This window comes from Vidua chalybeata, chromosome 15 (assembly GCF_026979565.1).
Source record: "Vidua chalybeata isolate OUT-0048 chromosome 15, bVidCha1 merged haplotype, whole genome shotgun sequence".
In the NCBI taxonomy this organism is placed as follows: Eukaryota; Metazoa; Chordata; class Aves; order Passeriformes; family Viduidae; genus Vidua; species Vidua chalybeata.
In genome coordinates, this window is record NC_071544.1 from 9378232 (window position 1) to 9392208 (window position 13977).

The 13977-nt window shown below is 42.1% G+C and overlaps 1 protein-coding gene across 4 annotated transcripts in view; it reads right to left on the minus strand.

The window, feature by feature from the left end:
* Positions 1 to 11559, minus strand: part of LOC128795701 (core histone macro-H2A.1) — a 42829-nt gene extending 31270 nt beyond the window's left edge. For 2 of the 4 annotated variants that reach the window (XM_053956692.1, XM_053956693.1), the window contains exons 1-2: positions 11443 to 11558; positions 3651 to 3851 (exon numbers count right to left, since the gene is read on the minus strand). In XM_053956692.1, coding sequence (XP_053812667.1) covers positions 3651 to 3822 — 172 coding nt within the window. In that variant the 5' untranslated portion in view covers positions 3823 to 3851; positions 11443 to 11558. Of the gene's footprint in view, positions 1 to 3650; positions 3852 to 11442 lie in introns of all 4 variants that reach the window. The other 2 variants (XM_053956694.1, XM_053956690.1) reach the window with 2 other exon arrangements.
* Positions 11560 to 13977: the final 2418 nt, after the last annotated feature.

Sequence of the window (13977 nt, forward strand, 5' to 3'; positions counted from 1 at the left end):
TGGTTAAAATTAGTTTCTGCTTATGCTGCAGAACTGATCCACTATTCTGACTATTCCCTGCAATGCAGAAAGCACTGCATGAACTACTGCTTCAAAGAAGGAAAAGAAAGAACTGTGCATTTATAGTTCTTTGGCATCCACACTATTCCTCCAGTAAAGAAAGGAAGTACATCCACCTGCTTCAATATTGGTAACACACAAAGGTACTTTCTGCACATTTACCTATTAAAGACACACTTGCATCCTATTTACAGTGGACATAACACATTATTTCCATAGACAAAAAAAAGGAAATAATAAGCAACTTGGCTTAAGAAACCAAACTGGATACACTACTTGTGCTGATGAGAGAATTATTTTCTAATGTTACTTCTAGGTAACAAGAACCTTTAGTGAATAAGTAAGAAAAGGAGGATACTCACTGTGCAACTTGTTTAAATGTGAAGTATATTGAAATCTAAGGACATGCAAAATCATAGAATGTGTACTCTTATTTTCTGATGAGGTGTTGTACATACATGATAAAAATAAGCTACTTTCAAAGTACAAAGTGGTAAGTCATAACTCCAGATGAATCCAGAACAGACCTTCAAGTCTGAACAGCTGGAAGCATTTCAGAAGTTCAAATCTCAAATTGAACAAAAAATCCCAGATCTGACCACATTATGGGCTAATTTCAGATTTACATCAAAGTTAAACCTCAGAAAAGGCCAGCAAAATTTAGCACCTCACCTTCTAAATGAATAAAGTTGGTTCCATATTCTGTACACTGATGTACCAGTTTTTAAACCTTAGTAGGTTCCTTTCTATTAGGTCATGTCTCTGTCATTTCCCCTCCCGTTTTTGTTTCTGAAGTTTCTCTTTCCTATGACTGTTTTTGCTATTTTATACTTCTCCTTCCTGGATACACAGGATTGCTTTTTGATTTAGCCAATTTATTAGCATGCCAGTTCACATGGTCTCCTTCCTATTATGTCATGTTCCTGGTTTTACTTTGAAATGCTTGAAATGCTTTGATTTGGTCTCAGACCATGTGCTAACATAAAGATCTTTAAAAACTCTCCTGGAGAGAAGTCAGGATTTCTCTGGTTTTGTGAAGTAATAACTACCAAGAGGTAAAAAGAACATAAACCAAAAATCTCCAAGCATTCCATTTCAAGGGGCTGTTTCTGAATTACATTGAAAAAGATGAATGACTTGAAGTTCAGAAAACATACTGAGCACTAAAGGCTTAAAAATTATACTATACATTGTGTGAAAAACTTAGAGAAAGGAAAAAAAAAACCCACCAGACTGAAACAGTAAGGGGTCTACAAGAAAGCTGGAGAGGGAAGGACTTGTAGTGATGGGACTACAAGGGGGAATCACTTCAAACTGAAATAGGATAGATTTAGATTAGATATTAGGAAGAAATTCTTCCCTGTGAGTGTGCTGGGGCACTGGCACAGTTGCCTAGAAAAGCTGTGGCTGCCCCATCTCTGGAAATGGCCAAGATGGTTCAAGGCCACCAGAGTGGATTTGGTTTGGAGCAACCTGGTGTAGTAGGAGGTACCCTTGTCCATGGAAATGGGAGTGGGAAAGATGAACTTCCAAGTCCCTTCCAACCCAAATAATTCTATGATAAAACCAGTACCAACTCTGGAAAGAAAGGCATATCTGTGCTTTTGACATGCATCTATGTACAGGAATGAAAGAAAGCCATGAGATACAGGTTACTAGGATTATCTACCTAGCCTTCCAAGGAGACAGAAAAACCACAGCAAAACTGCCTTAAAATAGTTGAAGGGATAAAGGAGGAAAGTACTTTTTCCTTCAGCTATTCTTTCCTTTCTTTCCTCTTGCCTTTAGTTTTTCCTAAAGAGATGTATGTTATTTTCCTTGGGTTTTTTCTTGTTGTTGGTAATGTCCTCAGACAAGTTCTCAAGATGCACAGCAGTTAAAGAAACACCTTTATTTCCCCAGCCTATTCTTAACTGCCTAAATTATCATTGCCTCAGTCAACACTAAATTATTTAACCAGTAACATGTGCTGCTCATTAGCAGAGCCTTAAGCTCACCTGTATTGCTCGGTTTCTTTAAAAGGACAGCATTCAAAGCACCCTTCACCCTAAGAAGCCTTTTATTTGAGTTGTTATTGCTGTAAGCAGCAACCTAGCTAAAGGAAATGTTAAATTTAAGGGCATCTATGAAGTTTAAAAGCATTCTTTTAAAGAAAAGGCCCAAATAAAGAATACTGAATGTCAACAAGTGAAGGTGAAAAAAATATATATTTGATGGTATGAATACCCCACAGAAAACAAGCACTCTATTAATTTTTTGATAACATTACCAATCTTCATCTTTAGAAACTTTATAAGAAGAAATCTTCTGTCCTTCAATGTCAAGAGCCATTATAAAACATATCTAATATTGTGGTAAGGTCAGGTTGCTTCAGTTTTAAATACTCTCAGAAAAGTCAATGCTTTATAACTTTGTGCTTGAGTCAAAGAAAAACCTGTACCTTTTAGAGGCTCACCACACCAATACAGCTTAAAGTCTCCTGCCCATTGAAACACTTGAACCTACAGCAAGAACACCGACACAAGCAGATGCACTGGAAAAAGAAACATTGCTTTGAGAAATAAGATCCAATTTAAACTTTTCCTTAGTCATGCTAATAGAATCTGGCTCCAAACACTCATCTGTCTGGCACTTGTGCTTTTTGCTAGATCCCTACACCACAGATATATACTTAGACATCACCTGGCCACATGAAGGTGACAGAACCTTCTTATCTCTTTTTTTAATTTTAAGCAAACCATTATTGCAAAAAGCCCATATGCTGATTCTATTACAGCTGGGGTTTTCTGTCAAAAGACTGATTTTGTAATGTTGTTTGGAGTAGGTAAACTTACAATGTCTTAAGTTCTGTTTGAGAACAAAACAGCTATGTAAAGATCTTTACTTGCATGTCTGGTTGTTTATGTCATTGGGAAAAGCAATTTATTCCTTTGAAGCTTATTTCTAAATGGAGGAAAAATAATACTTTTGTCCTGTGAGAAGGTGAGGATGAGATAGTTATTTAAGGTATTCTCATTCTGATGTGATGAAGGAAACAGAACAAGAACTACAACTGTAAGCAAATAAGCTACATAGATCCAGGGCAGATGAACAGTTTGCATGTGTACACAGACTCAATCAAACAAATTGCAAACAGCATGTATAGTCTGAAAAGAAATCTGCAAATTGAACAAAAATGTTTAAACAAGGCTGTAAGCAGTCTCAGCCCTGTGTAAACATGGAGAAGCTCTCTACTTAAAATTAATGTATATGCTTAACAGACAATTATAACCCAAACAAAGTCATCAGGCACAAAATCAAAGCAAGGAGAATTGCAACAATGTAGTCCACACACACTGACGGCAGTGGGAACCCTGACTATGTGGAAAGAGTATGTTTACAAGTGGTGAAAGCAAATTCTGTGCTGAAATGAAAAAAAATTATCAAGGCTCTGAGGCAGGGGTGAGGGTACCTTGATTTTGGCTTAGATGTGTGATCAGCAAAACATACACTTCAGCTGTAACTTTTTTTGCTTGTTTGGGTTTTTTTGTGTGTAAATTCAGTTTGTGTTTAACTTCTACTACTATTTCACATAATTCAGCAAAACCTACCAGTTAGATATTCCAGTACAGCAGCCATGTACACAGGAGCACCAACACCAATTCTGTACTTCGGGTGGCCTTTCTTAATGTACCGGAGCATTCTTCCAACAGGGAATATGACCCCAGCCTTTGCGGAGCGGGAAGTCTTGGTTGACTTCTTCTTTCCACCCCTACTGGACATCTTGTCTGTATCAGGACTGAAACAGCACTCTATATTTAGGAAGAAATCAAAAAAAAAAAAAAAGGAACAAAAGATAAAAGGTTATTAATAAGGATACTATAACACCACACACTGAATTCCAAGGCAAATCAGCATTTTGGGGTAGGCAATGCATTACAGTGTCTAAAACATACAGACAAATTGCCCTTTTAGAGTATACACAACAAGAACCTAAAATAATTTCCCACAGAATGTTTACTCCCCATTGTAATTTCATATAACTTTATACAGAAAATATATAAAACAAGTTATTTCCTAAGAATCTACTTTCCTGAAATTCCTAACAGATTAAACCCAGTACACTAATGGAGCAAAGAGTGATATGTATTGGATTTAAAATGGAACTTCTGCATTGAAGCAGAGGATGCTTTCTGCAAGGAGACTGACACAGCCCCCTTATCTCCATGAAAACCTTTTGGTAGGGCATTTGAACAGCTGTGGTAGGGCAGTTAGGTTCATGTATAATTACATTCCAAACTAGGAGAAACCATATCCACTAAAACTTTCATAAAGTGTATTCACCTCCTTTAAAAAACTCGATTTTCCAGATGCATGAGAATTGACAGAACAAAGGCCTATGGATGACAAAATACATCTCCTGTACAGTAGATGTTCTATTTTTAGAAAGTTCTGAAATGACCCCCTTGAGATTTGAACCTACCAAAACTCAACCATCTCTACATTGAAGACCATATTGCTTCAACATTCCCTCCAGGAATCTGACAATCTTCTATCTGCCACCTTTTCCTGACAGCACAGTGCTCTGAACACCCAGCACGTATCTGACAACTGTATCTCAGTTTATCTCACTGAGGGAACCTACTGCTGATACAGCTGTCAAACATATTCTGTCCTCTCTTTGATATCTGCTCAGGCTGTAAATAGAAACTGACAAATCCAAAGAGGTGGAGGGTTCACAGGCTCTCAAGGTGTCTTTGAAGGTTTAGGCAACTCACTGGGTTTAGAAATTACCTCAGAGGAAAGGAGACAGTGCCCATCTCCCCACCTCTCCCCTCCCTCATGTCTGAACTCCAGGGAAACCAGCAAATGCATCAGTGATACAGACACACCTCACTTCTTCCCCTGCTGCACAAATTCTACCTAACACACATCCAAATTCACTGATGTGTTTATACACTCCACAATGAAATCCCCTTTGGTCCTGCTTTCCTATCACACCATTTCTCTACTTCCCCTATTTTTAAATTGTTTATCCTGAATTCTCTCCTTGCCCTCATGAACCTAACTGTATTTTCCACATGCCTGAATCTGCAATGAAGTGATCTCAGAATTAGGTAAAACAGGTTCATCAACCCCACTTCTAGGTTTTGCAATTTCTTTTCTGTGCTGACACATCCTGCAGTCCTTCAATTCTCAATGAGTCAATAAGATTTAGGCTACATAACTGCCAAACAAATGCCAGTCAGAACAGCTAAAGGAACATGAGTATCAGAGGTTTCTTCTCCTTTCCACTTCCACATTCCATTCATCAGAATCTACACCTGCACAGCACATTAAATAAATTAAATGCAAAGGGTTTACTGTTTTTTAAGGTTAAACAAAATAATCCCATCTTCATAGATCAGATGAAAGTCACACTATATTTAGGAAACTCATGTCCAGAGACAGATAGGAATCTTTGGAAAGGGGGAATCATCAAAAGGGCTCCTTCTCCTTTCATCTGCTGTGGACTCATCTCTGTCACAACCATTGTTCTGTGAAGAAGAGGACAAAAGCCAAATTTTGCCTTGAGAAATGACCCAAATGCAGTTCACCAATTATTTTAAAAACATCAATTTAATTGCATTTTCTCATCTAGCTAGCTCTTTGTTAGCAGGAAGGCTGGGTGGGGCTTTGACTTGTCTATAGACCTTCTGCCAAGAATTATTTTCATATTTCATAATTCATTTTCATCAACGGTACTAGGGATGTTTAACCTCAAGTGTTAAGAGGTTCACTGAATCAAACACCACAGAAAGGGGCATAAGAAATATCTGTGCTGCCCTGCAGTATATTTGCTTTGTAACTGAGAGGTCAATGATGAAAACCATAACTTTTCTAGAGAAAGCCTGCAAGCCTTAAGCAGCAAACTTCTATTAATCATTTAGTGAGTTTATGGGATATCAGAACAGCTGGAAAAGAATATGGAAATCCTTACTTCCTAATGTTTTCTTTCTTTGGGAGAATGTCATCTTAGCTGTCAGCTGCTATAACAATTGCATCAAAGCATTAGTAAAGTAGGTAGTAATGCAGAATAACACCAACCCATTCATAAAATGGTGTCTTTTTTTCTTTTCTTTCATAAGCTTACTTACCTCTGCAAATTCTACAGATAATTTCTTTATTTTATGCACTTAGGTCCAGGGTATCCTAAATATTAATGTAATGTGACCATCTTGCCAATTCATCTGATCCCCTTATATGGAACATTAAAGACCTTTCTAGCTTCTGAGGAGAAACTTTGCCTGAATCTGAAAGGTGCTGGTGCACGGGGCTGCAGAATGAAAAAAACAAGAACTTCTGAAACTTTCAGTATTAAAGGTGAAATATGATATAGATGAGTTTCAGACCTTCCCATCACAAGGATCCCATTCCTACATGTATGCTCAGATTGCTTAGACGTTGGGGGTGGAGGGAGCAAAACTTCAATTATGTTTCAAGTACCACTTTTACAGTTACCAACCATGCAATCATTTGGAAGGTGAAAGTGAGAGCCTGGCATGGAAACCTTTTTCAGAGCTTAATTGTCTATTCAGGATCGTTACTTCGCAGAACCTGTTTGTCCTGCCTTTGAGCTGCAGGATAGCCCAACCAACTCTCAAATTGCTCTTCCCTATTTCCTAGCTCTCCACCAAAAAAGAGAACAGAAAGAGATTTCACTTGCAAAAGCCACAAGAAAACGTATTGAGGTGAAATGCAAAGAGCATGGCAACAGATCAAAACCCAAAGAAAGCCGTGTGCCTTCCATGTTCCGAAATGGTTTATCTTTGTAACACCAGAAACTCTGGAATGCTGCCAACACTAATGAACTAGAGCTGTTTGCTGAGTCACTGGGAGCCCACAGATCAGAGAGGCAACCGAAGGCAACCTTATCACACGCATCATAGTTCAGACAAGATTTGAACAGTGTAATAAAAGCAAGTAAATATATTTTTAAATAAATCACAGTCAATGGACCAGTACTTTCCTTTCTTTCTTCTGTCCTGCCTTTGTAATGGAAGTTTTGAGAACTTTACCAAATACATTGCAAAATCCCCAAAGATTTGACAATAAAATTATTTTGTTTCAATGTGAGAGTTCACAAAATTATCACTGTGATAATCAGGGGATGTCATTGAGGAGTTAAGTATCTAAGTTCAGCTTTGACTTCAAATCAAATGTAACACTATATTCTTCAGTGGCTCTGCTGTGCTTGGATGCAGATCGCCCTAGATACAGAATTTAGCACTTGATTCACACCCTTTTGAAACCCCTTAAAGACTGTGGCAAGATTCACACTGCTTTCTAAGATCTCCAAATGCATAAATAAGATTTGATGGTGTATTAATTGGGTCAAAACAAAGATCCAAGCTACAAGGCTCCTCTGCTGTCACGTCTTTGCGAGCCAGAAATACATTTCCTAAGAAACAACCTTAAGGTATAGCAATGAAATCAGCAAAATTACCATTTTTTTCTTTGAAATTGGCTGGAGTAACTCTGGTTGGCCATATTTTTCTGTGTGAAGACAGATACTCTGCTGAACCACACTTTCAAATACCATCTTCCTCAAATGCACATAGGCATCTGTTTTTCTGAAAGGTTTAACATCACATAATTCTTAAAGTACAGCCTGAACATCCTGGTAAAGTGATACCCAAATTCCAAATACCAGCACTTCATTAGTTCAGTTGATCTGACACCTTGATCAAATAGCAGTAATAAACCCAGTCTGTTATTAACAGTTTTCAGGTACTAGTTCTTAATGACTAAACAAATTACAATGACTCTTACTGCTGTGAGACAGAGACTATTCTGATTGTGGGCTTACACTGGTGTATTAACTGCACTTAGCAAAGACATGATTCAGTTTAGGTCTACATCATCATATCAGTAAGTAGTGGAATCCAGGAGATCATTACTACAATAGGAAAAATACTAAGATGTAGTAATTATTTTTATTCAGTACAAAGACTAAGCTGGAAAATTCAGTTTGTATCACAAGAGATTAACTGCAATACTATTTTCTTTCCATTGTTTCAAAAGATTAACAATGTAAGTTGCTGCCATTCTCTCTTTAATCTATTTATGTCCCATAATAATAGCCACTTGCTGAACTCTTGCTGAAAACATGCATTTGACTTCGCTGTGACAATAAGCTTGCCCTGTTCTTAGCTAACCAGAAGCTACTCTGGCATATTTATAAAATGGTATAGAATGGTCTCTAATAATACTTGCCTGGCACAACAGTGTGTCTGCCTGGGACTGTGATTTCTAGGTACAACAGAACTAAAAAGAGCCAATAACTCAGTTATCATTTATCTGACGTGATTTCAAACTTTACATCGAGCTCTTTATCAAAGCAGTAACTCTTTGAAGTCTGAAACAGACAGAAGAGTGAAAAACAGTTGTAAAACAGAAAACTCCATTAACTTCTCATCTGAGAAGGTAGCACCATACATTTATTTTTATTTGGAAAACCAAGAGAACACTCCCCATCATCAGGAATGCACAATAGGTGTACTTTCTGTTGAAGATTAAGACAAGTAAAATTCCTGTAGCAGTAACATAAAGGATGGGACAAAGAGGAATAACGTTTTCACAAAATCTGTGTGCTAAACAAAATACTACTGCACAATTGTATTCAACTGGCAGAAGTCCCTCCCTCCCACAGTGGGTCTGAAACACCAAAACAAATACCCCTTAATGTGCAAACTTCCACTAAGAACAGTGCTGGGAGTGTGACAAAGAGTTTCTGCTGGGCATCCTGCCACCAATAGCCAGGAAAACGTAAATACAATTGTCTTCACTGACCACTGCTGGGAGAACTGGCCTGAAATAACCATTTATACATTATAGGTTTTTGTACACTAGATAGAAAGCAAAACAATTTACAGAGGGCCTTAAGTCACTGGATAATTTGTGAATTCAATGCAGAAAAACTGTTTTAAATAACACATTGAAAACAACTTTGTCCCTTAACATTTTTGTAGGAAAATAAAAACATAATAAAGAATTCATGTGGATGCTTCCAGGGCAAAATTCAGATGCAAAACAAAATTTAAAATAGATAATATACTGCTGAGAGAAGGGATTGATCCATCAAGGAGGTCATGAATGGTGTGACTCTTGCATCACTCCTGGAACAAGGACCATGAGCTGAATCCTGACCATCCTGGGCCTGGGTAAGGAACTCTAGCTTCTTTATGTGTTCACAGCATCCTTCCCAAGCCAGCAACAAGCCAACCCGGCAGTCTTTCCACAAGTGCTGCATTTTTCTTTTCCAATTTTACCTCTTGAGATGACAAAACCTAATGCTCAGCACTACCCACAGGGCCAACAATTCCTCTCCCAATAGAGGATCTGTCTGGAGGCTCTTTTCTCCACTTGTGGCATCAGTTACACACCCCTGCTCCTTTATAACCTTGCTGGGCTAGGACTACCTTTTCTACAGACAGCAGGCTTTGAAACTAGCTGACAGAGCTGCACAAAAATATTTCTGTACTTCTCTGAGAGCAAAGGTTCATGACTATTCTTCCAGAGTGTGATTATATCACCTACCTTATCAAAAGAATATCTTTTATCAAAGCTCATTGCTATGTATTGGCAGAACTAGGCAAGTCCTAAGAACAAATTTAAACACACTTTTCTTTTAAGACTAAGCTTGCAGTGGTGGACTTCTCTTTTTGCTCATGCTGATCTACAAAATAAGCAGTGCTTAAGCACTTTAGTGACTTTACTATCATTAAGCCAAATTCTAGTCTTGCCACTAGTTTTCATATCAGTTATGGCTTAATCTACACTGTCAACATTTGGCTTTACTGGCAATCAGAAGGGTATACAGCACACACAGCAAAGCAAAGTTACTCTTCAGAAACCCAGAAGGCCTAGATTTCAGTGTGAAAGGTTATGAAACATAATGCAGCAAAATAACCTGCAACTATTACTAAGTAAACAATGTAATTCCTTTCTTTCACAACACTTAAAAAAACAAAAAAGCTCCAAACTCCCAAATACACAGAGTAGTTTTCTAGGGACTACGTGATGCACAATCTTTCATACCCAACTGCATTAAAACATAATTTTCAAAGCAACTGTAATTGTCTTGCTCCAACATAAGTCTTTCAACTGTGGGCTGTCCCCGAGAACCCAGGTACTGTTTTTATTAATGGCACTCTTTCTCCTTCACTGATTTACTTCTTTTACTCTTCAGAATGGGGGAGGCAGTGGATCTGCCAAGTTCTCTACAGACCTGTTGCTAAGTGACAGCCACACACAGTCCTGGGGAAAAAAATGGTTGTTCACTAGCATGGTCAAGAGATAAATAACAAGTCTCATCCAAGTATATTTCAACAACAGTTGTCCTTCCATCTCTACAAATGAAGCAACCTCAGCTTTACACCACCCTGCTTGCATAGGAGCTAGTTACAACTAGCTGTCTTCAGACACAATTTCATGGGCCTTCTACAATTTACTTTTAAATATTACAGAAGAAACAAAAGGATTACAGGGAGATGCGAGTCACAGAAACAGTCTGTTGCCCTCACTGTCTCCTACACGCACAAACACGTCAGCCTCGAGTCTCAGTCCCAGCGCTCCTGAGCCGGAGCCGGTGCGGAGCCCCAGGAACCCGCATTCACCTGCGCCCTGCAGTACTCGCGGTCCCCTCGCAGGAGCACCCACACCCAGTCCGTACGGGCTGCTCAAATCCCGCAGGCAGACATATTGCAGCCTCTACAAGAAGTGACAGTCCCAAAAGAATAAGGAACCCTGTTTCCAGACAAGCATTTATTTTTACTACTCTCCGGAACCTCTGCTTACGGTTTAAAATACATCATTAGTCTTCTTTAAATTAAGTCATTCACACGAGGCAGGTAACTTTGACACCACGGGCTCCTCATCCCGAAGTGAAACACACGGAAAACGAGTCCTGCTGTTTTTTGCCTTGTGCTTTTCGCAGTCTCCCTCGATTATTCTCCCCTGCTCGGCGACCCGCGGTGGGAACGACAAGGACGGAGCCCGTCCGTGCGTGGAACAGCCGGGACGTGGGGGACCGCGGCTCCACACCCCTGGCCGCTCCCGCACCCCCGCCGGGCTCCCTGCAGCCCCACACCGTCATTCCATAGCGGATTCCAGGGAAATAGAGCCCCGCTGCCACCATTTCGCGGGGCGCGGGTGGATCTCCCGGCTTCACCCGAGGCGCAGCAAGAAGCAGCTGAACCGACTCCCGGTTTCCCTCAGGGGAGGGGACCGGCTCCCGTCCGTCCCACGGCGCGCCCGGCCGGCTCGCGGCCCCCCCACAGCCGCCGGGTGCCACCGCGCCGCGACAGAGCCCCCCGCAGCCCCTCCTTCCCGCACGGCGGGCAAACCACGGCGGTGACTTACGGCGTGGGCAAGATGTCTCCGGTCGGCCGGCGGCGGCCCCACTCCCGTCCCCGCTGCCGCTCCCGCTGCCGCTCCCGCCGCTCCGCTCCGCCCGCGGGGCCACCGGGATCGGCTGGACGGGCTGGCGGAGCTCCCACAATGCCCCGCGCGCCCGCGCGTCACATCCACCGCCCGCCCCTCGCGGCGGGGCCGCCTCACGGTGCCGCACGATCCATCGCGGTCCCTCAGCATCCCCTCACGTTCCCCCCACGCTCCACTCACAATCCTTCACGATCCACTCACGGATCCCCTCACGATCCTTCACGGCTGGGCCACCGGTGCCGCGATCCCGGAGTTTCCCGGGGCTCTCCTGCCTCTCCTCCCGCCCGCACGGGCTCCGGGCGGCGGCTGGCCCGGCCGGGCTGTTGAAGAGCCCGGTCCCTGCGTGGGGCTGGGCTTTGGCACCGCGGCCTCCGCAGCTGCTGCCGGCCGAGCCATTGTGTACAAACGTGTTCGCTCCCAGATTTTCAGGACGGAGAGGTCAGAACGAGGGGTTCGCGCTGTGTTCTCCGAAGAATGAAGTTCATGGAGGCAAGAGAATGAGCAGCTGGATTGTTCCATGAGGGGCATGCACCTTCCTCGTGCTATACAAAAATGGCTCAGTGCCATTTTACCAAGGCCCCAGATGGAGCCTTTGCAGGCGTTTGTGCATGGGCCACACGGATGTCCTTGAGCTCACCTTGCTGGATTGGTAGCGCTGGGTTGCTGCTGTCTCTTGCCCCCACGCCCTGTGCCGGACCGAGGGTTCATTCCCTTTTCCACCTCTCCTGCCTCCCCCAGTTGCCTTGCCCACCGGCTGCCAGTGGAAAAGAGGAGCTGCCACAGCAGATCTTGGCTGCAGGACAGACAAGTCACAACAGACTGCCTCTGTGTTTACAATGGTGGGACTAGAAGCAGCTGGAGTTTTGAATCTCCTGGAAGATCCCTGGCTTGCTAATGCTCCCAGACTCTTGAGCCACTGCCATTTGAATGGAGCATCCTATTTCTTCAGTACCCAAAGCCGAATGCCAGCCCACAGCCTCTTCCCCAGTGTCCGTTGCTGTTCTTTCATGGGTAGAACTGTACCAGGTGACAAGTGGCATAATGCCATTACTACTAGATTACAAGGAGTTTCTCTCCTGCTCTTCTCATCAACCACTCTGAGCTCCAGCTCTCCTTATTTTGCTGAATATCAGCATATCATCACAGGGCCTTTGTCATACAAAACAGAAAGCAGAAAGGAAGAAGGGGGTTTAAAAAAAAAGAAAATACAGGGGAGTGGGAGCAGACTATGTAAAATGTGTGTCTGGTCTGAGAAAATCCTATCAAAAATGTTTCAGGCATTATAATTGCGGTGCTCTCATCCATCTAAATGGCCAGACCTGGTCTGGTTTTTAACATAGCTAAACTCAGTGTCTCCTGAGACATCTCTCATTACTTCCAGTGCACCACACAGTCAAATGCAGCCTAGTCCTGACTGCACTCCCTGAGTGCTGATTGTACCTTGCATGCCTTGCAGTGGGGCAGCTTTGCCTAACAAAGGCTCCCTGCTGGGTAAGTACCCTGATGGCCCTTAACCCAGGGATAAGGATACAGTCCTTACTAGGCCATCTGCCACAGCTCTTAGGGAGCTGAGGATACACTCTGCTTTCCCTGTGTTCCTATCTGCACACATCATCTCCTTCCCACCTCCCTCTCCTCCTCCTCTTCCTCCTCCTCGGTGCCCCGCTCCGTTTTTCCTTGCTGGTAGTGCTGCCGACGCAGTAACCTTTTCTGTATGCTGTGCAGAGTACCCAACAGAACTGGTCCTCCAGTGCTTGGCTCTTCACACTCTTTTCCTGTCACCCACACAAGCTTTATTTAAATAAAGAAAAATCCAACAAAACAAAAAACAAACCCAAAACGCAAAACCAACCCTCCCCCAGATATCTCTGTTGATATGAGCTGCAAAGGCCTGTGTAAAATTAAAGAATACACAACATTGTCTGATGGGATTGATGGAAGGCTGCAAGGGGTAGGGACTTGTGGGTTGTAACTAGATGATCTTTAATGTCCCTTACAACCCAAAGGTCACTTTATGTGCTCTTCTACTGTCATTGTTCATTTTGTCTGGTTTGAAAGGGAGTCTATGGATTTTATGCTTTTGAAGAAAGCCTTCAAAACTTTCAATTTTATGTTTCAAAACCTTCTCAGTTGGTGAGAATTTCTGGGGAAAATTGGGAAAAGTGGGAGCTGCCTGAGTTTGCAGAGGGCCTGAACAATTTGTCCATGGAATAGGATGCTAGCATGAAGACTGCTGTTGATAATGTGTAATGTTAGCATTGACTGGCTCACCTCCCACCAACACACAGATTTATTATATTGAACATCTGCTGGATCTACAAAGAGTGCCCATTTTTAAAGCACACAATGTATCATGACTGTCTAGAAGATTCTACGAAAGCCTGTGAAACTACACTACATGAACTACCTCACTAAAATAAACCTTGGCTTAGATTTTGTTCTCTTTGCCAGTTG